The 23,643-nt window shown below is 40.8% G+C and overlaps 1 protein-coding gene across 1 annotated transcript; it reads right to left on the reverse strand.

Annotated features, from left to right (window-relative positions):
* Window positions 1–1,257: 1,257 nt before the first annotated feature.
* Window positions 1,258–2,843, reverse strand: LOC135705722 (leucine-rich repeat-containing protein 15-like). The gene has a single exon (XM_065227562.1). The coding sequence runs from the start codon at window positions 2,752–2,754 to the stop codon at window positions 1,576–1,578; it is 1,179 nt and encodes a 392-aa protein (XP_065083634.1). The 5' UTR covers window positions 2,755–2,843; the 3' UTR covers window positions 1,258–1,575.
* Window positions 2,844–23,643: the final 20,800 nt, after the last annotated feature.

Here is a 23,643-nt window from a genome sequence, read left to right on the forward strand (position 1 = left end):
TGTTGAATGGGTGCGATATCCTACGCAGGTGTGGAAGCTGCCTTCCTGCACATTCGATTACCGTCAATGGATGGCAATCGATGTCCGTCGGTGTCCGTAGATTGCAGAACAGAGACCGACGTTAAATAAAGGAAAGAAGAAGAAGAATACATGCACTTCGGAATATCCCATAATAACTCGAAACTCCTTGAAAGTTCAGCAATTTCCCTGAAGTTAATACGGTTGTTTATAGTTCTCTGCTCATCCTTGAAATATGTACTCGAAAATCTCTCATAATTTTCTTGATATTAATGGAACATCAGCATTGAAGTCCTCCGATCTTCCCGATTATATTATTTTTTAAAAGTTCTCGTAACTTCCATTCAAAAGCACGGAACTAATGCAAAATTTTCTTATGTTCATGCAACTTCCCTTAAGTTTCTAAAACTTCTTCTAGGAACGTTTTTAAAGCTTTAGGATATTCCTTAAGTTTATCGGAACAACCTTTCAGCAATTTCCTTGAAATTAACTGATCTGTCCTGATGTTCTCAGACCTTCCCTAAAGTTCTCTCAATTCTCATGAAACAAACGGAACTGTTAAATTTACCTGATGTTCTTTGGATTTGCGAAGTTTCCGAAAATCCTGGGTTCTCGAATTTCAACAGAACAGAAGTTATCGGAACTTACCCTAACAGATCTTTAAACTTACCCAAAAGTCAGGACTTTTCTGAAGTTTCAGAACATCTTAAAAGTTTCTGCAGTTTTCCTGTAGCTAATGAAAGCTCTGGAACCAATCCTGATGTTCCGGGGCAGTTGCATAAACGTCAGGCGGGAGAAGACGGAAGAACCTTTGGAGCGGAGCAAGAAGAAATTTCCAATGGAAGTCGAAATAAACTTCCAGGAGGAATCGGAAACTAACTAACGAGGTAAGGTGGAAGATAATTCTAACGGAATGTTGGAATAAACTTTCAAGGGTAGATTAAATAAACTAAAAAGGATCGTACCTATTTTTTCACTCAGCAAAATTATTTCTCGATTCTCAGGAATTACCGGGATGAGCCATCAACTGATCTCAGATACCTGGCTAGCTAAAACGGCAAGGAAATGAAAGCACTAGAGTATTAAGTAAAGACATTTTTATAGATGAATGAAGGCTCAAACAATTTCAGATATCCAACAAGATAAAAGTCTCTCACAAAAGTTTTTTTTTTAAATGTTTACTTAAAGATGATGTTCTTCAATTTTGGTCAATTTTAAAGTGTCCATTGTGTTCAATATCATAAAAGTTAGCATTTTTGATAAGCTTCGAACAAGCGCTATTTTCGTGCTATGATTTATTGAAAAATATCAAAAACGCCAATTTGAAAAAAAAATAGGCTATCGTCAAATTCCAGCCCAAACTTGGTTCATTGTCCCTAGCAAAAAATTATGCGAAGTTTTATAGAATTCTGGAAGAATGATTGAGCTCATAAGCTGAAAACTCTTCCGTAGACTGTATTACAGAATCCGTACATGCGTTGATCTATTACAGATTATGAATATCTTTCAAACATAACTAAATGAGTATCTTACATTCTCCGGTTTCGCATTCTCAACTTACAACTCATCCGCATTCAATTTTGCCGACATCAGTTTTACCAAATCCTTCACTTCCCCAAACGTACGATCTATTTTCGCTATTTGCTTCCCTAACATCCCAACGTTATCCTCAATCCTTCGCAAATCTTCCTGCTGCTTTTCAAGTGTCCTATGAATCTGCCAATTCTGCTGCTTCACTACAAGCAACCTCCGGTCGGCTCTCCGTTCCGAATGATAGTCACTCCCGACACAACAAACGTTCTTCACAAATCGCCTGCAAGTCTGACGGTCCTGTTGCACCACGAACTTGACCCGGGGATGCTTGTCCTGTAGCCAGCTGCAACTCCAGGGATTCCTATCGCCGTACAGTTCCAGCTCCGGGCCCTGATAGGAATCGTTGAAGTAGCTTTCAAGGTATTCCAGTTTGTTGTCTTCGACGTGTAGCTTGTTTAGTTTGGGTGTCTCCATACCTAGTAGCTCCAGTTGCTGGAGACGGCAGGATTCAAGTCTCAAAACTTCCAAAGCTGGCAGGTAGACTTGAGTAAGGGTTCCTAATTGAAGATCGTTGAATCTGAGATCCAATACCTTTAGCTTAGATAGCCCATTGAATCGACTCATTTCCACGTATTCCAGCTTATTATGGCTCAGAATCAACTGTTCCAACGATCGTAACCGGCCAGTTTTCATCGGAATGGACTTCAACTCGTTGTGACTTAAATCTAGCTTGAGCAAATTGGGAAGATCGATGGTTCTGATTTCAAGCTCCTGAATGTAATTCGCACTCAAGTCAATGGTTTCAAGTTCGCGTAATCCACTGAGCTCCGTAAGATTTATTTTCTCCAGCTGATTATTGGCCAAATCAAGCGATTTTAAACGCACCAGTTGATTGATACGACGTGGAAGATTTCTCAGCTCGTTGTCCACTACGGCTAGCGTATGGATAACGTATTGAAGGTCCGCATCGATTACGATCTTCCGAGTGTGAGCCTGGGATAGAAGAAGATTCTCCAATACCGGGAAAAGGTCAACCTCGTGCAGATTGGATTCGTAGATGAACAATTTCTCCACGTTAGCCTTCGTTGAAAAGAACTTCGGTAGTGAGAACGATCCGTTGACACCAATCAGACTGAATTTGCTAAAACTGGGAAGCTGCACAGTGGTCAAATCTGCCGAGCTGTTCCATTTTTGCCGTGGCATTACTATTATGCATGTTGCGTCCGCTGCAGAAATACGAGAATCTGTTGCTGCTCCGTCACATTCTACTTGCAGGGCCTTTGGTTCTGTCCGAATCGATCCCGCCAGGAAGGAAATTCTACAAGACGAGAACTATTAAGTGAAACTTCGATGTTAATTACACTAGGAAAAGGTATGTTAATTACACTAGGAAAAGAATGATCATCTCTGATTGACGGCTGAGGCTGTACTGTGATTCGATTCATTTGTAATTCATGTGATAAGATGGTGCATTATCAGGATGAAATGGATTACGAGTGTACGAGCTCTGATTGTTTTTGCCTTTAAGTCAATACTACTTCTTACCTATCGGGCTGTCCATAAACCACGTAGATAGTTTTTGACAGATTTTAGACTTTCAACCGCCCTTCACTGCTCTCGCTGCATGACAATCAAACTTTTTTTTTTTCAAATCAATCTCAACCTTTTGAATCTACGCCGAACGGAAGATTGCCAACAAACAATTCTGTGCCAATATTTCAAAGGGGCGTAATTGTATAGGTAAACAATGGCTTTAGCCGTCGATTTCTCGCAACTAAAAGATCGCACGTAATAATTAATTACACCAACAGGTGAATGAATGTTTCCTCTACCAGCTAGCATTGTTAATTTGGAGGAGTGAGCTTTTATTTGCGAAAAATCGACGGCTAAAGCCATTGTTTTTAAAAGCAATTACGCCCCTTTGAAATGTTGGCACTGAATTTGTGTTTTTACCTGTAGTTTTAATTAGTTTATAATTCAATGTTCAATACGCAACAATGCTATAAGAAATATTAATCTACCAACTTCATCTATTGTTTTGTGTTTATGCCCTGTATTGTTTTGTTTTCTTCGGCTGCTCGATGTAGGTTGCCCGCTGAATGTCAATCGGATTCAATCTCTCTGATGGCCACGGGTGTGGCTGACGTTCACATTGGCGGAGCATTATCGCACAATTTTTAGCTGAAGAAGCATCTACAGATCCTGCTCATATAAATGGTTCCCGTCTTCAGCAAAGTTGTTCAGATTGATAAGGCTTATCCAGAGACAAAGAGTTAAGCTCAAAATTCACTCACCACGCAGCGTGACATTCATTTTGAATTGTGTGTCAACTTGACTAGATAGAATGTTCCCCTTCTTGGGCAATGTTGTTCAGATGAACAAGACTTATTTTATGGTAAAGAGTTTAGTTCAGAATTCACGCACCAGGCAGCCTAGTGTGACATTCATTTTTCATTGTTTGCGCTTACTTAACATATGGGCTAAATACACGGCCCATGAGAATAACCTAAATTTGAATATAGTTTACTCATAAATCGCAAAAAGTGCAGGAACTCAGCGATGAGTAAATTTGCCTCATGTTTTTCCAGGTTTGTCCAGGAACAACTTCGTGAGTATGAGAAAAGTAAAGATTGGATTCACTCAGTCTATTGGTACTACATCTAGACTGAGTAAAATTTTCGTCAATTTTCGTCATTTTCCGGCATATTTTTGAGCTTTTCCACAGGAAAACATGAGGCAAATGTACTCATCGCTGAGTTCCTGCACTCAAATTTGGGTTGTTTTCATTGACCGTGTAGAAGGTTTACATCTTCGGAAAAATTGTTCAGATCAACAAGGCCTCTTTCTACTTCCGTTTTTTATTACGTCGGCCAGTGCTGTAAATTCTCAAAATCAATTGACCATTTTTGATGAAAATGAGAAAAGCAGCTATCCGCTATCAAATGGGACCTCCTTCGAATGGGTGATATCAGTTGTTTAGTCATTTGACGAAGGCATGGATCATTTTCATTTGAGAAACGCTTGATATCATTCAATTGAGTGTAACCTACACATAAACGAAGCTCTGGTCGACATTCCGGCGAAAAAGCTAAGCCAACCCGACACCAACCTGACTTCTACCAAACCCCAACTCGACATTGACCTGACATAAACCCAAATTTGACCCGACAACAACACGACATTGGGTCGACATCGACCTTAAATTTGCTTTAATTTGATCCGAAATCGGGTCGACTTGTCTGTTCGAGACCATTTTGCTGGGTTTCTTCCATATTCCACTGTCGTATATCAAATGATAGTGAGTGACTCAATTGACAGTGACGATGAGCTTCGAATGAGAAAGGCGCTCCTCAAATTATGGTGATGTGAGAATTCGGTTTTACAGAATTGATTGAATGGTTGTATTGGTTCATCTTCAATCGAATGATATGAAAATGAACAGCACTGACGCCGACTCTCGACTGTTCTTGATATATGTCCACAGTTGTTAATTGAGATCATGTTAAGCCTGTCCCATATTTGCATTGGTTCTCGGCTCCGTGAAAAAAAGGAACTTCCCAGGACTTCGCCTACAAGTTCAGGGGACTTCAGATAAGCTCAGTGAATTGGAAAAAATACAGTTCAGAGAACTTTGTTTGGGTTCATGGAACTGAGTTTATGAAACCAAGGAACTAAGCTGGAACTTAAGCTCAAGAAACGTCAAGGATGTACAGGAATCTTTGTAGAAGTTCAGGAAACTTTAGGTTGAGACACCCAAAACTAAACAAGCTACACGTCGAGGACAACAAACTGGAATACCTTGAAAGCTACTTCAACGATTCATATCAGGGCCCGGACCTGGAGTTGCAGCTGGCTACAGGACAAGCATCCCCGGGTCAAGTTCGTGGTGCAACAGGACCGTCAGACTTGCAGGCGATTTGTGAAGAACGTTTGTTGTGTCGGGAGTGACTATCATTCGGAACGGAGAGCCGACCGGAGGTTGCTTGTAGTGAAGCAGCAGAATTGGCAGATTTATAGGACACTTGAAAAGCAGCAGCAAGATTTGCGAAGGATTGAGGATAACGTTGGGATGTTAGGGGAGCGAATAGCGAAAATAGATCGCACGTTTGGGGAAGTGAAGATGAGTTGTAAGTTGAGAATGCGAAACCGGAGAATGTAAGATACTCATTTAGTTATGTTTGAAAGATATTCAGAATCTGTAATAGATCAACGCATGTACGGATTCAGTAATACAGTCTACGGAAGAGTTTTCAGCCTATGAGCTCAATAATTCTTCCAGAATTCTATGAAACTTCGCAAAATTTTTCGCTAGGGACAATGAATCAAGTTTGGGCTGGAATTTTTCAATGATTAATAGCACGAAAATAGCGTTGTTTGAAAGCTCATCAAAAATTCTAACTTTTATGATATTGAACACAATGGACACTTTATAATTGACCAAAATTGAACAACATCATCTTTTAGTAAAATTAAAAAAAAAAAATTGTGATAGACTTTTATCTTGTTGAATATCTCAAATTGTTTGAGCCTTCATTCATCTATAAAAATGTCTTTACTTAATACTCTGCTTCCATTTCCTCGCCGTTTTAGCTAGCCAGGTATCTGAGATCAGCTGATGGCTCATCCCGGTAATTCCTGAGAATCGAGAAATACTTTTATTCAGTGAAAAAATAGGTACGATCTTTTTTAGTTTATTTAATCTACCCTTGAAAGTTTATTCCAACATTCCGTTAGAATTATCTTCCACCTTACCTCGTTAGTTAGTTTCCGATTCTTCCTGGAAATTTATATTTCAACTTCCATTGGAAATTTCTTCTTGCTCCGCTCCAAAGGTTCTTCCGTCTTCTCCCGCCTGACGTTTATGCAACTGCCCCGGAACATCATGATTGGTTCCAGAGCTTTCATTGGCTACAGGAAAACTGCAGAAACTTTTAAGAAGTTCTGAAACTTCAGAAAAGTCCTGACTTTTGGGTAAGTTTAAAGATCCTTTTTTTTTCCTTTATTTAACGTCGGTCTCTGTTCCGCAATCTAGTGCCAATCACCGAAGGACATCGATTGCCATCCATTGACGGCAACCGAATGTGCAGGAAGGCAGCTTCCACACCTGCGTAGGATATCGCACCCATTCACAACACACATGGGCCGGGACCAACGGCTTTACTTCCCTTCCGAAGGAAGACGTGACCAGAGATTGGTATGCCTCAGAAAAATCCCACCAACCTCGGCTGGGATTGAACCCAGACCCATTGGGGTGTAAGAAAGCAGTCACGCTTACCACTACACCACCGGCGCAGGCTAGTTTAAAGATCTGTTAGGGTACGTTCCGATAACTTCTGTTCTGTTGAAATTCGAGAACCCAGGATTTTCGGAAACTTCGCAAATCCAAAGAACATCAGGTAAATTTAACAGTTCCGTTTGTTTCATGAGAATTGAGAGAACTTTAGGGAAGGTCTGAGAACATCAGGATAGATCAGTTAATTTCAAGGAAATTGCTGAAAGGTTGTTCCGATAAACTTAAGAAATATCCGAAAGCTTCAAAAAAGTTCCTAGAAGAACTTTTAGAAACTTAAGGGAAGTTGCATGAACATAAGAAAATTTTACATTAGTTCCGTGCATTTTAATGGAAGTTACGAGAACTTTTAAAAAATAATAAAATCGGGAAGATCGGAGGACTTCAATGCTGATGTTCCATTAATATCAAGAAAATATTTCAAGGATGAGCAGAGAACTATAAACAACCGTATTAACTTCAGGGAAATTGCTAGAACTTTCAAGGAGTTCCGAGTAATTATGGGATATTCTGAAGTGCATGTCAGGAATGTTTCGAAACCTTCAAAACGAAGGCTGTCAACGAAACAAAAACACAACAATGCGATACGAAATGTTACGAACCAGGGTTGCCAGAATGACGGATTAGCAGGAAATGAAAATTATTCTGAAGGTCTTTAACTGTTCCAAAAATTGAAATGACGTCTCCAGATACTCTCCCAAGGTTGCTGGTTGATCAGGAAATCTTCACAAGCTCTCCAGCTTATTGAAGATTTCAGTTAAGTCCTGTGAATATTCAGGTCCCTCAGCAAGCAAATTTTTTCTAAGATCAATTGCAATTATGTCCTCGGAGATCATTACAATTCACTTGAAACAATTCTTAGAATTCTTTTGAAACTATCCTCATCACAATTCCCATCTAATTTTTCTCGAAATTCTATAGGAAAGCTGCAAGAAAAGAAGTTATTATCTGAATTCCTTTAGAGAATGAGAAATCCTTTTAAAAAATATTTTAAAATTCTCATGCAAACCGAAGCAATTGTAGTGACTAACAACCTCACAACTGGAATGCTAAGCTTCATAGTCGATGTTATCAGAAGCCGATTAAAACGGAAATTCGAGAGCTTAGGCGGAAGTGGGTCAGACACGCACTACAGACGATTGGAAATGAAATATGAAAGCAAGTGCTGGATTCGACTCCGGCAGAACATCGCAGCAGAGGTAGATCCAGGGCGCAGCATATCGGTGGAGCCTCAACAAGGAAATCAAGATGTAAATCTTTCAAGTTTGCCCTATGCACCACTCGGGTGTGTTCAGGCTGCATGAGTGAGTATTATGTGTCGATCCAACTTACATGAAGCCCCGTAACGTGGGTAGATCACCTTTTCGTGGTACGTTACGGGATGTAAGATCTACCACCGATTCCTAGTCCTGACTACTTCAAACTAGGGGGACGGGATTTTTCCTTGTTACTTTTTATGCCTAGTTGATAGTGACAAGACTCGGCTTTGTCTACCAAGGATGATCTTGAAACAAGGAAAAAAATGAGTTAGTTGTCTTCATCTATGTGATTCCTAATCTTCTATTCGTTGTTCCCTAGTTTGAAGTGATTGAGACTAGGGTTCTGATGCATGGTCATTATCGGTGTCATACCTTAATTTTGTTGCTAAGGAATCCGATTTTGACTGACAAAGGAGAGCGCCTTTGGAGGGCGTTTCAACACACCGAAGGGTATAAATAGTGGGACTTTTCAATTAGAGTCGGATCCTTGCGATAAATGCAATAGTGGCAACTGTAAAAAATCGAATTCTTCATCATTTCTCATTGATGGAGGAGTAATACGACATGCACTAAACTAAGGACACGGGATATACTACAATAGATCAATTTACTGGTCGCAGTAGTGTTAAGTCCCGAACAGAGGGGAAAAAAACTTACATGAACCATTTGAAGATTGAATGTGGAAATTATTATGAGAAAAAACATATCTAAAGTGTATTTCTAGAGTTACATATGAAATTTTCAGCAACTCAAATCACCTATTTATGTTACCCAATCACAAACTTCAAATTGCGTTAAATCCTATTCGCAAACAATTTACCGCATGATTTGTTATTATGAGCCATGCAACCGAGTGTGGTTTGATGTCACCAGAAAACAGTAATCCTGAAGCCAAACAAACCATCACTCCGAATCCGCATCACAATACAATCGCATTCGCTTATCGTTTTTTGTTGTATCCATTTGTAGGTACCTACCGAAATGAGGAAGACCCATAGGAGCACATCCCTTTAAAACTAACAACCCACAATCTGTGTCAGTGTCAAAGAAGGGCACCAGCCAGCACATGTCACTACACGCGGAAGCATCCTCCTAATACAGTAGAGAGTGACAACAATGTACGTCGACCATAAAGTGGGTACACCACTTCTTTCCTCCGAAGAAGACCTTCTGGGCACAAAACTTCAACCCACAACTGACTCACAAAAAAAAAAAGAAAAAGCAAACCCTTTCGAGAGGGTTCACGTTCTCTGCATACACACCCAGCAGAGACCCGGGCAACTCAGGGCTGTTGGAGTGAAAATGAATGAGCAAACGCCTTATCCGAACCCCACCCCACCCTAGTTTAGTTGATGGGAGAAAGGATAACGAGTACCTAGATGTATGCGATCCTCTTTTCGGTGTGTCTTTTTCCATCCCATCAGCGATTCCCAGCTCAGTTCACTCGCGCACAGATCTCTCTACTCGAAAATTGCCATGTTGCCGCCACCGCTGCCGCCAAGGAGTTGGGTTCGGTTCGCCTTTGGCCGGGTGCCAGCACAAAAAGCAGGGAAAAGAGATACTCATGCGCATCGCATCCAAACAAACAAACCCATCCAACCCTCATCCCACGGACGACGGCGACGAGAGGCACCAACATCGACCAGAAACCCAGTCAACCATCATCGGAGGCAAGATGCGGAAATTGCGCTTCGACCGACCGGAGAACGGCGAACTGGTGAAAAACAGCTCCGGTAAATATTTGCCCAAGATAATTGATCTCGTCAGTCTCGGCTTTTGTACCGTCGTGCCGTGGAGGTGTACCTTTTCCGCCTCGCACTCAGGTCTTCTATATAGGCACTAGGTAGGCAGTAGCAGCTCGTCGAGCATAAACTCGATGTAAGCAAATAAACTTGAATAATACGTACCTTCGGGACGTAGCAACCTATTTGAATTTTGAACGCGGCGCTTTCCATGTCCATTGCAACTACATAGGACCTAGAGAGGTAAGGACGGTGAAACGATTGAGTACATAGGCGACAGATTATAATTGTTTTGCTGTGAGCAATGGTACTGGACTGAAATTTAAATCACTTTCACTGTTTCCCGATGATGTCTGGCGAGGGAAAACTGCAGTCATATTTTTAACTGCTCTTTCTTTTTTATTGTTTTTGTTTTTCTGTTTAAGATTTAGGTTCGTTATTCGTCGTTTGAACTTGATTTTGATTTTCTGTATATGATTGTATCAATTGGTCACCGCATTCGGGCAGTTAAAAATTACGTTTCCTACCACTCGAACTTTTCCGAGGAACAATATTTAAAGATTTATTTTTCTAGAAAATACACTTTCCTTTAAAAAAGATCAGCAGACGCATCCGTTCGCGGAAAGTTGTAGATCAGGAACCCCAAATCAGTTTACCCAAATCAAGGAGTGGTGGAAAAAAGGAGACTTGTACTCCGCCTGGATTCCGCAGAACTGACTATACCCAGAATTTTCCACCTCTCCCGGGGTCATCCAAAATCCCCGATGCCCCAATTTTAAGAACAGAAGCCCCTTATTCAGCTGGGTTGTTCTCATTTGATAACATTGTGGGCGGTATCCTCAAGAACCTTGATATTTCTGACCCTCTCAAAAGCATTGTTCTGGCAATGCTTCCTACTGTGAAGACCCTCTTGAAGCAATTGACATTGAAGTGGCTCCTCCTTAAGGCATTCATTTCCTTCGACGGTTAATTTTCATTGATCACTGTTCTACTATGGAATTGTCGAAGTCTTATTCCTATATTTGAATCTTTTAAGTTTTTAGCTCAGAATCATGACTATCATGCATTTGAATGGATGGACATTGAAGATGACGGTACTGAAGCAGAGGGTTATATTTAGGGGGTATGGTTATGAAAATTTCTACCATCTGAACACCCCCCAAATCGCGATTAGAGGCTTATTTAAGGAGATATATCGATTTAAAGGTTTGGGAAACCCACCGGCCGACAAATTATGATTTATGAAATATTTTATACTGGGAAATTTGGGTATGAAAATTTCGAGCATCTGAACACCCCCCAAATCGCAATTAGAGGCTTATTTAAGGAGATAAATTGATTTAAAGGTTTGGGAAACCCATCGGCCGACAAATAATGATTTGTGGAATATTTGATACTGGGAAATTTGGGTATGAAAATTTCGAGCATCTGAACACCCCCCAAATCGCGATTAGAGGCTTATTTAAGGAGATAAATCGATTTAAAGGTTTGGGAAACCCACCGGCCGACGAATAATGATTTATGGAATATTTTATACTGGGAAATTTGGGTATGAAAATTTCGAGCATCTGAACACCCCCCAAATCGCGATTAGAGGCTTATTTAAGGAGATATATCGATTTAAAGGTTTGGGAAACCCACCGGCCGACAAATAATGATTTATGGAATATTTTATACTGGGAACTTTGGGTATGAAAATTTCGAGCATCTGAACACCCCCCAAATCGCAATTAGAGGCTTATTTAAGGAGATAAATTGATTTAAAGGTTTGGGAAACCCATCGGCCGACAAATAATGATTTGTGGAATATTTGATACTGGGAAATTTGGGTATGAAAATTTCGAGCATCTGAACACCCCCCAAATCGCGATTAGAGGCTTATTTAAGGAGATAAATCGATTTAAAGGTTTGGGAAACCCACCGGCCGACGAATAATGATTTATGGAATATTTTATACTGGGAAATTTGGGTATGAAAATTTCGAGCATCTGAACACCCCCCAAATCGCGATTAGAGGCTTATTTAAGGAGATATATCGATTTAAAGGTTTGGGAAACCCACCGGCCGACAAATAATGATTTATGGAATATTTTATACTGGGAACTTTGGGTATGAAAATTTCGAGCATCTGAACACCCCCCAAATCGCGATTAGAGGCTTATTTAAGGAGATATATCGATTTAAAGGTTTGGGAAACCCACCGGCCGACAAATAATGATTTATGGAATATTTTATACTGGGAAATTTGGGTATGAAAATTTCGAGCATCTGAACACCCCCCAAATCGCGATTAGAGGCTTATTTAAGGAGATATATCGATTTAAAGGTTTGGGAAACCCACCGGCCGACAAATAATGATTTATGGAATATTTTATACTGGGAACTTTGGGTATGAAAATTTCGAGCATCTGAACACCCCCCAAATCGCGATTAGAGGCTTATTTAAGGAGATATATCGATTTAAAGGTTTGGGAAACCCACCGGCCGACAAATAATGATTTATGGAATATTTTATACTGGGAAATTTGGGTATGAAAATTTCGAGCATCTGAACACCCCCCAAATCGCGATTAGAGGCTTATTTAAGGAGATATCAAACTAGCAATTGGTGTTTTGTTTGCAGCAATTGAGCAGTGCAGAAACTGAGAAAATATAAAAAATATCCATTAGAATCGTACATATATCTATGGATAATATCAAAAACGAGATTATACTGGGTAACAAAGGTTCTATACACCTGCCCGGTGGATCAATTTGGGTTTTAAGGAGATATATCGATTTAAAGGTTTGGGAAACCCACCGGCCGACAAATAATGATTTATGGAATATTTTATACTGGGAAATTTGGGTATGAAAATTTCGAGCATCTGAACACCCCCCAAATCGCGATTAGAGGCTTATTTAAGGAGATAAATCGATGTAAAGGTTTGAGAAACCCATCGGCCGACAAATAATGATTTATGGAATATTTTATACTGGGAAATTTGGGTATGAAAATTTCGAGCATCTGAACACCCCCCAAATCGCGATTAGAGGCTTATTTAAGGAGATATATCGATTTAAAGGTTTGGGAAACCCATCGGCCGACAAATAATGATTTATGGATTATTTCATACTGGAAAATTTGGGTATGAAAATTTCGAGCATCTGAACACCCTCCAAATCGCGATTAGAGGCTTATTTAAGGAGATATATCGATTTAAAGGTTTGCGAAACCCACCGGCCGACAAATAATGATTTATGGATTATTTCATACTGGGAAATTTGGGTATGAAAATTTCGAGCATCTGAACACCCCCCAAATCGCGATTAGAGGCTTATTTAAGGAGATATATCGATTTAAAGGTTTGCGAAACCCACCGGCCGACAAATAATGATTTATGGAATATTTTATACTGGGAAATTTGGGTATGAAAATTTCGAGCATCTGAACACCCTCCAAATCGCGATTAGAGGCTTATTTAAGGAGATATATCGATTTAAAGGTTTGGGAAACCCATCGGCCGACAAATAATGATTTATGGATTATTTCATACTGGAAAATTTGGGTATGAAAATTTCGAGCATCTGAACACCCTCCAAATCGCGATTAGAGGCTTATTTAAGGAGATATATCGATTTAAAGGTTTGCGAAACCCACCGGCCGACAAATAATGATTTATGGATTATTTCATACTGGGAAATTTGGGTATGAAAATTTCGAGCATCTGAACACCCCCCAAATCGCGATTAGAGGCTTATTTAAGGAGATATATCGATTTAAAGGTTTGCGAAACCCACCGGCCGACAAATAATGATTTATGGAATATTTTATACTGGGAAATTTGGGTATGAAAATTTCGAGCATCTGAACACCCTCCAAATCGCGATTAGAGGCTTATTTAAGGAGATATATCGATTTAAAGGTTTGGGAAACCCACCGGCCGACAAATAATGATTTATGGAATATTTTATACTGGGAAATTTGGGTATGAAAATTTCGAGCATCTGAACACCCCCCAAATCGCGATTAGAGGCTTATTTAAGGAGATATATCGATTTAAAGGTTTGGGAAACCCACCGGCCGACAAATAATGATTTATGGATTATTTCATACTGGAAAATTTGGGTATGAAAATTTCGAGCATCTGAACACCCCCCAAATCGCGATTAGAGGCTTATTTAAGGAGATATATCGATTTAAAGGTTTGGGAAACCCATCGGCCGACAAATAATGATTTATGGATTATTTCATACTGGAAAATTTGGGTATGAAAATTTCGAGCATCTGAACACCCCCCAAATCGCGATTAGAGGCTTATTTAAGGAGATATGTCGATTTAAAGGTTTGGGAAACCCATCGGCCGACAAATAATGATTTATGGAATATTTTATACTGGGAAATTTGGGTATGAAAATTTCGAGCATCTGAACACCCCCCAAATCGCGATTAGAGGCTTATTTAAGAAGATAAATCGATTTAAAGGTTTGGGAAACCCATCGGCCGACAAATAATGATTTATGGAATATTTTATACTGGGAAATTTGGGTATGAAAATTTCGAGCATCTGAACACCCCCCAAATCGCGATTAGAGGCTTATTTAAGGAGATATATCGATTTAAAGGTTTGGGAAACCCACCGGCCGACAAATAATGATTTATGGATTATTTCATACTGGAAAATTTGGGTATGAAAATTTCGAGCATCTGAACACCCCCCAAATCGCGATTAGAGGCTTATTTAAGGAGATATATCGATTTAAAGGTTTGGGAAACCCATCGGCCGACAAATAATGATTTATGGAATATTTTATCCTGGGAAATTTGGGTATGAAAATTTCGAGCATCTGAACACCCCCCAAATCGCGATTAGAGGCTTATTTAAGGAGATATATCGATTTAAAGGTTTGCGAAACCCACCGGCCGACAAATAATGATTTATGGAATATTTTATACTGGGAAATTTGGGTATGAAAATTCCGAGCATCTGAACACCCCCCAAATCGCGATTAGAGGCTTATTTAAGGAGATAAATCGATTTAAAGGTTTAGGAAACCCACCGGCCGACAAATAATGATTTATGGAATATTTTATACTGGGAAATTTGGGTATGAAAATTTCGAGCATTTGAACACCCCCCAAATCGCGATTAGAGGCTTATTTAAGGAGATAAATCGATTTAAAGGTTTAGGAAACCCACCGGCCGACAAATAATGATTTATGGAATATTTTATACTGGGAAATTTGGGTATGAAAATTTCGAGCATCTGAACACCCCCCAAATCGCGATTAGAGGCTTATTTAAGGAGATAAATCAATTTAAAGGTTTGGGAAACCCACCGGCCGACAAATAATGATTTATGGAATATTTTATACTGGGAAATTTGGGTATGAAAATTCCGAGCATCTGAACACCCCCCAAATCGCGATTAGAGGCTTATTTAAGGAGATAAATCGATTTAAAGGTTTGGGAAACCCACCGGCCGACAAATAATGATTTATGGAATATTTTATACTGGGAAATTTGGGTATGAAAATTTCGAGCATCTGAACACCCCCCAAATCGCGATTAGAGGCTTATTTAAGGAGATATATCGATTTAAAGGTTTGCGAAACCCACCGGCCGACAAATAATGATTTATGGAATATTTTAACCTGGGAAATTTGGGTATGAAAATTTCGAGCATCTGAACACCCCCCAAATCGCGATTAGAGGCTTATTTAAGGAGATATATCGATTTAAAGGTTTGCGAAACCCACCGGCCGACAAATAATGATTTATGGAATATTTTATCCTGGGAAATTTGGGTATGAAAATTCCGAGCATCTGAACACCCCCCAAATCGCGATTAGAGGCTTATTTAAGGAGATAAATCGATTTAAAGGTTTAGGAAACCCACCGGCCGACAAATAATGATTTATGGAATATTTTATACTGGGAAATTTGGGTATGAAAATTTCGAGCATCTGAACACCCCCCAAATCGCGATTAGAGGCTTATTTAAGGAGATAAATCGATTTAAAGGTTTAGGAAAGCCACCGGCCGACAAATAATGATTTATGGAATATTTTATACTGGGAAATTTGGGTATGAAAATTTCGAGCATCTGAACACCCCCCAAATCGCGATTAGAGGCTTATTTAAGGAGATAAATCGATTTAAAGGTTTGGGAAACCCATCGGCCGACAAATAATGATTTATGGAATATTTTATCCTGGGAAATTTGGGTATGAAAATTTCGAGCATCTGAACACCCCCCAAATCGCGATTAGAGGCTTATTTAAGGAGATATATCGATTTAAAGGTTTGGGAAACCCATCGGCCGACAAATAATGATTTATGGAATATTTTATACTGGGAAATTTGGGTATGAAAATTTCGAGCATCTGAACACCCCCCAAATCGCGATTAGAGGCTTATTTAAGGAGATATATCGATTTAAAGGTTTGGGAAACCCATCGGCCGACAAATAATGATTTATGGAATATTTTATACTGGGAAATTTGGGTATGAAAATTTCGAGCATCTGAACACCCCCCAAATCGCGATTAGAGGCTTATTTAAGGCGATAAATCGATTTAAAGGTTTGGGAAACCCACCGGCCGACAAATAATGATTTATGGAATATTTTAGCAAAAAAATATTAAACCTTTTCTCAGCCTTTTGTAACTACGAAAGCGTCATTAATTTCAAATTTTAAATTTTAATATCTAATTTACTGTTAATATATCTTTACTTACCACAGGACATGAGAATGGATAGCAAGCTTAGCAAGGTGATAGAAATAAAATTATCACTTCCATCCTTCTGCAAAGCCATGCAGCAGTGACATCATCTAACCACTCTCCGCGCATGCATCGTCGTTGTCATCTATCGTAGGGTGTCACGGAAGAAATATGCCGTCCCCAGAGTGAAAGGAATCCAATACGGGGATGCTCGAACTGCACTGCAGAAAATGAACAATGGACAATAATCCTGGCATTCAGGCAAGGTGCTGAACCGTATCAAGATTCAAATACCATTTCCTTCTGGGTAGAAAGATGATGACGCCGTTGTCGGCGTCATCATCATCGTCATCCCTGTTTCCGAGGAAACTGAAGCTGAGGCATTTTATCGGTTTAAATCTCCGGGAAACAATCCCAAAAATGTACCGTAGTTGGAAACTATGTAGAATTAGCTCGTCGAAGTGCGGTCCTACGGTGCAGTATGTGTACCGCATGTAGATATTTTCAAAACTTCATTACGGAAATTTTATGTGAACGGTTTGAATGGGATCTAGTGTCTTGTTTCCGCTTGATGTTCGAGAATCGGTGCACAATTCAAAGTTCAAAACAATTTCCCATTATTATGTAGGTATAGTACGAAGGGTATGCAAGCCAGGTGCCATCGTTCACACCTACGATGAATGCGGAAGGAAGAAGAATAGGGATTTATCAATTATGTGTCAGGTGAATTTAAACACCTTAATGCGACACCGAGCAGGGATTTATCTGTTCTGCTGTGTTGCGGCGCTAAATGGTTGATTATGTGCAGGATCCATTGCCCTGGAGTTGGAATTATGGGTGAGAACAGTGTCACGTGACGGATCGCACAATTGGGAAACCGTTCTTTGTGTGTTTTCTGCTTCTGATCGTTTGATAATAATCCCACATATTTGCTGCCGAACATATTCCAGGAAACATGAAATAACGTTAAGCGCTAGTTTTAAACAAATCATTGAAACACACAGGACCAAATGAAAATGATCACTTCATCAGAAATAACCGGTTTCCTCCATTTGAAAAGTTAGTCAGTAACAACACGCTCGGTAACAAACATCACCAACTGAATGTATAAAAACACCTTTTGACATCGAAAAAGAAAACCTGCAATCACCCATTGCGATTCCTATCTCTTTCAGTTTTCACGCGCTCGTCGAAATGATCCCTCCGGGTTGCCATTTGTGTTTGTCTTTCAACGTGAATCATCACTGGTATACCCAACCTGAAAACAGCCTGAAAAGCGACGCACCAGATGTGTTAAGAGATCTCAGACACTTTGTCAAGTGAGTGACAAGACTGCGAGATGAGCCCCGCCGCCGTCATCCGTGTATCTCTATTCAGACAGAACCATGGACCAACTGCCATATGGTACTGATGCAATGGCGGGAAAGGTGTTCCTCCTCGTCGGTCGATCCTAAATGTAGAAACGCGCGTGTCTGACTCCGGGTGAATAAAAGCCACTCGTAGAAAAAGTGTGAACTTTATTCTGTTTGTTAAATGAAAATTGATTTTTCCGACACCGGAGAGGCGCATACACATTCACGAACGAGCGAGTCCCGGTCTGACGCATGGCTTTTGTCAAGGACACGGTCTGTCGGGCTGTGGAGCAGTGGGTGGCTTGACGTAGTTGCCAGCCGGAATAAACTGCCATCAGAGCCATTCAGAGCCATTTACACAGTTTATATGGCAACACTGTCCCGCCTAAGTGACGGCATCGTTGGAAGAGATCCTCGTCGGGGCAAGTGCGAAAAAAAGAGCGAGCTATGAATTTCAAATGGACGTATGCAATTTTTATGCTTCACCGGTATTCATTGTGAAGATGTGTGATGGTATGAAACACGGCAAGACGCAGACGGTCCTCGAGTGGTTGACTGGCTGGCCGGTTGCTACCGGGTGCCAATTGGATTGAATGGCGGCATGTGCCGAACAGCCATTTTTTCAATCTCACTAGTTAAACAAATGTCTGCATGGAGGACGAAATGTCTACCGCCTGATGGTTCCTGGTTCGGGGCACATTTCCCTATTCAATCTGGGATGTGAACAAGTTTACCTACTTCTAGGGCCACTTGAGTTTTGGTCCTTTTTATCCATCCGACCAACGACGACCGGGTGAGCTCGTTCTATTCTATATGTATAATACTCAGTCCTAGCTGTCCATGGGTGAGCAAACGAACGTCGCATTGTCGCATCGTCGATGGGCGCTGAGGTGACACTTTTCAATTTAGGAAATTGGATGTTTTAATCTTTGATGGGAGTCAAAGATTGCACTGCTTAGAATACCTAAAGTTGTAAGAGAACGCGGGTTGCGATTCGCTTTTTAATCAATTTCCTGTTTCAGTATTATTTAACCAGCGAAGCTGTAAGTGTCAGCATACCCTATCAGTTTTTTTGATCTTCCAACACATTCCAAAATTAGCTCTTCCAACCCTGATAATTAACTGACGATGATTTCCGGATAACTCAAGAGAAGTAAAATTAAAAAGATTCAAGCAAACCTCACTCATACAGTTCTAACAAAAGATAGGATTTACGCTACAGTTGCAACGATGATGAGCAAATCCCAAAATCGAATGGAACTTCCCATCCCCTCGGATTAATTTGATCATGCCATATTTTCGCTCTGTTGCACCCATTTTACCAGGTTTCACAACTCATCGAGATATAATTGGCCCGACAGAAAGGTGGAAAAGATCAAACGAAATGAAAAATAACATTGAAGCGAGCAAATAAGAGTTCTATATGCGAGCAAAAAGTGCAATTGCAAACTACCTTTCTGTGTAATTTATATTCATTTATGTTTGTTTTTCCCAGCCAGTTTCTGATGGTCCCCACTGCTGGATGAGGCAGTATACATAACTACTCATTTTGCTCACGGCATTCGGGTTGATTTATTTGCACAAGACATTGGTTTGCTCATAACAATAATTCCACTCTCGAGTGTTTGAGGTTATGTTTGTTGCGTTAGGAAAATAGCAACTATCATGCATTGTTTGTTCTTTTTGCTACAGGGTTTGTTGATCAAAGTGCTTAGAAAGTGAATGATCTTTAAAAGTTTATCTGTTCTGACGGGTTTGTAGTAATGATATGGTGAAATTTGCAATAAATCTCTAAAGTATTTAAAAATAACGGAAGGATCCCAGACCCCTTTTCATGATTCAATTGATGGAGTCGCATAACGCTTCAAAAGATCGCATCACTTTTCAAAATGAATCCAGATCTAATTTATCCTTCCCATAAACCTTTAACGACTTTCCAGTGACAGTCATAGAGATGCAGAGGTTTATTCGGTCTTTATAGTAACAAAGGATGTCGAACTAACGATTACCTCAAAAACGTGGCTGGTACTGTTATTGACCATACAAATCAACCTTCGCAATATGAACATTATGGGTCAACTTAACAATCCCCTGCTCCCCACTGCTCTTTTAATCTGTGTTGAGGTCCTCAACAATAGAGTCGGTGTAAAGCGAGGGGGGCGACACATCTAAATCTCAATTTTAGATGTTAAAGAATCTCACGCTAGCGAATCAATATTCGAAAAATCTTCTTGCATTTCTCGCATCTACATGCATCGTGCATCATATTTTTGCAGGAAATCTTCAAAATCCTCATCAATCTTCTTTCTATCTACTCAGCGTGCGAGCAGCTAGCCACAGCACAACACAATCTTTACTGCAGCGTAGATAGAGTCGTTCCCCTTGGTGTAAAGGGTGTCCCACATCGAATTGCATCACGGAAAAAACGCTGTAGAAAATTAGCTAGTTGACCGATCCTTTTCAAACTTTCAGACAATAAAATATAACCCATTAGTAAGTTTTTGGCATATTTATTTCATTCAATCGCACCTTACGCTTAACTCCACTCATTAGGTTCTGTACAATTATGTCTTTCTCAGATTTGACCTCTTTGGGATGCTTCCGTAGTGCCTCCTTCATATTAGCCCAGTATTTTTCGATGGGCCTTAGTTCCGGTGCGTTCGGGGGGTGGGGGGGGGGGTCTCATGTCCTTGGGTACGAAAGTGACCCCGTTGGCTTCGTACCACTCCAGGACAACATTTGAATAGTGGCCCGTAGCTAGATTCGGCCCGAAAATCGTAGGGCCCTTGTGTCCCAGTAGTCACGAACGGCGCACTCCGTTTGCCACATGAGCAGATCGCTTGCGTAAATCATGTATTTATTGGCAAACTTTGAAAGTTTCTGCTTCCTTACTTCCTCCAGAACATCAAACTTGTGCTGGGCGGTGAAGAACATGTAGTCCCGGAAGCTGCCGGAAGTCCGCCTTGACGTAAGTCTCATCATCCATGATGAAACAATGAGGCTTCGTCAGCATCTGGGTGTAAAGTTTCCGGGCCCGTGACTTTCCCACCGTATTTTGCCGTTCGTCACGATTTGAAGCCTTCTGCACTTTGTACTTATGCAGTCCCTCCCGGTCCTTGGCTCTCTGAACGAAAGACTTGGACAGATTCAACTTTTTGGCCACATCCCTGACCTAAGCATTGGGATTCCGCTTAAATGCTTTCACGACACGCATGTGATCCTGATCACTCATAGAACATCCATTCTGACCGCTGTCGTGACAGGACCGAGGTTTCCAGCCTCGGTCACGGCTACACGAATCTCGGCTGATCTGCTTCCAATACTGCTGCTCCAACTACTGCTATTTTATCGCTGCTGCTGCTGCTGCAGTTAGTTACAAGAATGACTTCAACGAGACTTTTGACTTTAAATGATATTTATTTCTGGTATTTGTGTGGTTTTACATGTATGAATTAACAAGTGACACAGATGCGTCTTTTCAACTTTAGTTCATTGGAAATTTTTAATTATTATTTAAAGTTTCTAGTCCTATCAGGCCTGTTTTTAAGAATGACCACCTTGGTGGGATTGGTTTGTTTTAAATTGGAAAAGGGAAACTACTCATAACTACTATTTACAACTACAACTAACCTAGAACTACTATATACACCTAACCTACTATATACAAATTGCTTATCAAAGCATGTTCTGATACATTACATTTTTGTGCAAATTTAGTCTTAATTTCGTTTATTCTGGAATCTATTTTGGCAATGCCTGCCTCTTCGTGTAAATTTGTTATTCTAGTGTCAAAAGGACGATCGAGTATCATCCTAAGCACTCTGTTTTGTGCCACCTGGACTTTGTTCCTGTGAGTTTGAGCACTTGATTCCCACACCGGTGCAGCGTAGAAAATTGCAGGTGCTATGATTTGATTTTAGACAGCCAGTTTGTTAACCCTAGAGAGGCGGTATCTGCGAGAAATCAGCGGATACAAACACCTAACTAAGCTGGAACACTTAACTAACGTCTTTTCTATATGCGAGCGGAACAGGAGCTTCTCATCGAATACCATTCCAAGGTACGTAACTTCAGCAGACCACTCAACCCTTGTGCCATCCATGACTACTGTGCAAGAAGGTGCCGGTATCAGTTTGGGTGATTGCCTATGCAGGAACATGATCGTTTGGGTTTTGGAGGCATTGATTTTGATTTTCCAGGTTTTTGCATAGTCAGCAAAGGTGTCAAGGCATCGTTGTAGTTTGTTTGTAATTTCACGAGGCATTCTGCCCTTGACTGATATCGCGGTATCATCTGCGAACAGGAGGAACACGCAACCGTCTCCGAGGGGAGGAATGTCAGAAGTATACAAGCTGTAGAGCAAGGGGCCCAACAAACTGCCTTGCGGAATGCCTGCCGGGATGGAAAATTTGTCGGAGAGACAACCATTCAACGATACTTTGAACGACCTGAAGGTAGTCACGGGTAATTTTGACCAAATGCAACGGTAAATTGTAGTTACAAAGCTTGTATATAAGTCCGTCATGCCAGACATTGTCAAACGCATTTTCGACGTCTAGCAAGGCCATGGCTGTGGACTTGGATACAGCTTTGTTACTTCGAATGTTGTTCATCACCCGTACTAGCTGATGGGTGGTGGAGTGCCCCTTCCTGAACCCAAACTGTTCCGGTAGGAGAATATTGTTTTCCTCCACAAACTTGAGCAATCTATTGAGTATGAGTTTCTCGAACAATTTGCTCAGCGCTGAGAGGAGGCTGATAGGTCTGTAGCTTGACGGCAATGCTGGATCTTTACCGGGTTTGCGGATCGGTATTATTTTTGCTATCTTCCAGATGCTTGGAAAGTAGTGCAGCTCCAAGCATCTGTTGAAGATGGCAGTTAAAACTATATAGACTTTCATGCTAAGCCTTTTTATGATTAGGTTAAATACGCCGTCAAAACCGGGGGCCTTCATATTCTTTGAATATTTCAGCGCTGAGCAAATCTGTTCTACCGTAATTCTATCCTCCGGAGGCACGGCACAAGGGGAGTAATCTACATTTTGGACGCATTGCGTCACCTGGTTTTCGAGCGGACTTTGGATAGTTGAGCCAAGCAAATGCGATGCAGCAATATGATTGCCAATCGCATTTGCTTTCTCTTGTGGGGTTATGAGCCGATTGTCATCATTTCCGACTCTGAGAGGTGGAACGGGTTTGGGATGAGTTTTCAGCACCTTGGCTACCTTCCAGAATGGACGGGAGCGGTCATCCAGATTCTGGACAACACGCCCGAGACTTTCATTTCGGAGTGAGTCCAGTCTGGAAGCAATCTGCCTGTTCAGATCGGCCATTTCACGTTTCCTCGCTAGATCTCCAGTCCTCTGAAACTGGCGTCTACGCACATTTCTCAAGCGAATCAGTAATTGGGTGTAGGAATCAATGGCAACAAACTTACCCCTCACAGGAACTTGTCGAACACACGTCTCGTCAGCCACGGATATGGCCTGGTGGAGTCCTTCCAGTGCCCGGTCGATGTCCTCTACGGTGTCAAGCGGCGGATTTTCATCGATGTTTCTGTCGACCACATGCCCAAACTGCACCCAGTTGACATGATGGTAGTCTTTGCGCAGGCTTTGAGCAGGTGCCACGTGGGTGCCGACTTCAGCCACCACCGGTTGATGGTCGGAACTGAGATCGTTGATCGCCATCGGTTTGGATAGTCCAATGTTCGATAGAAAAAAGTCCAACGTGGAAGGGTTTC

Source organism: Ochlerotatus camptorhynchus, unplaced genomic scaffold (assembly GCF_037179485.1).
Source record: "Ochlerotatus camptorhynchus isolate MF236.1 unplaced genomic scaffold, CSIRO-AGI_Acam_v1.1 ptg000274l, whole genome shotgun sequence".
Lineage (NCBI taxonomy): Eukaryota > Metazoa > Arthropoda > Insecta > Diptera > Culicidae > Ochlerotatus > Ochlerotatus camptorhynchus.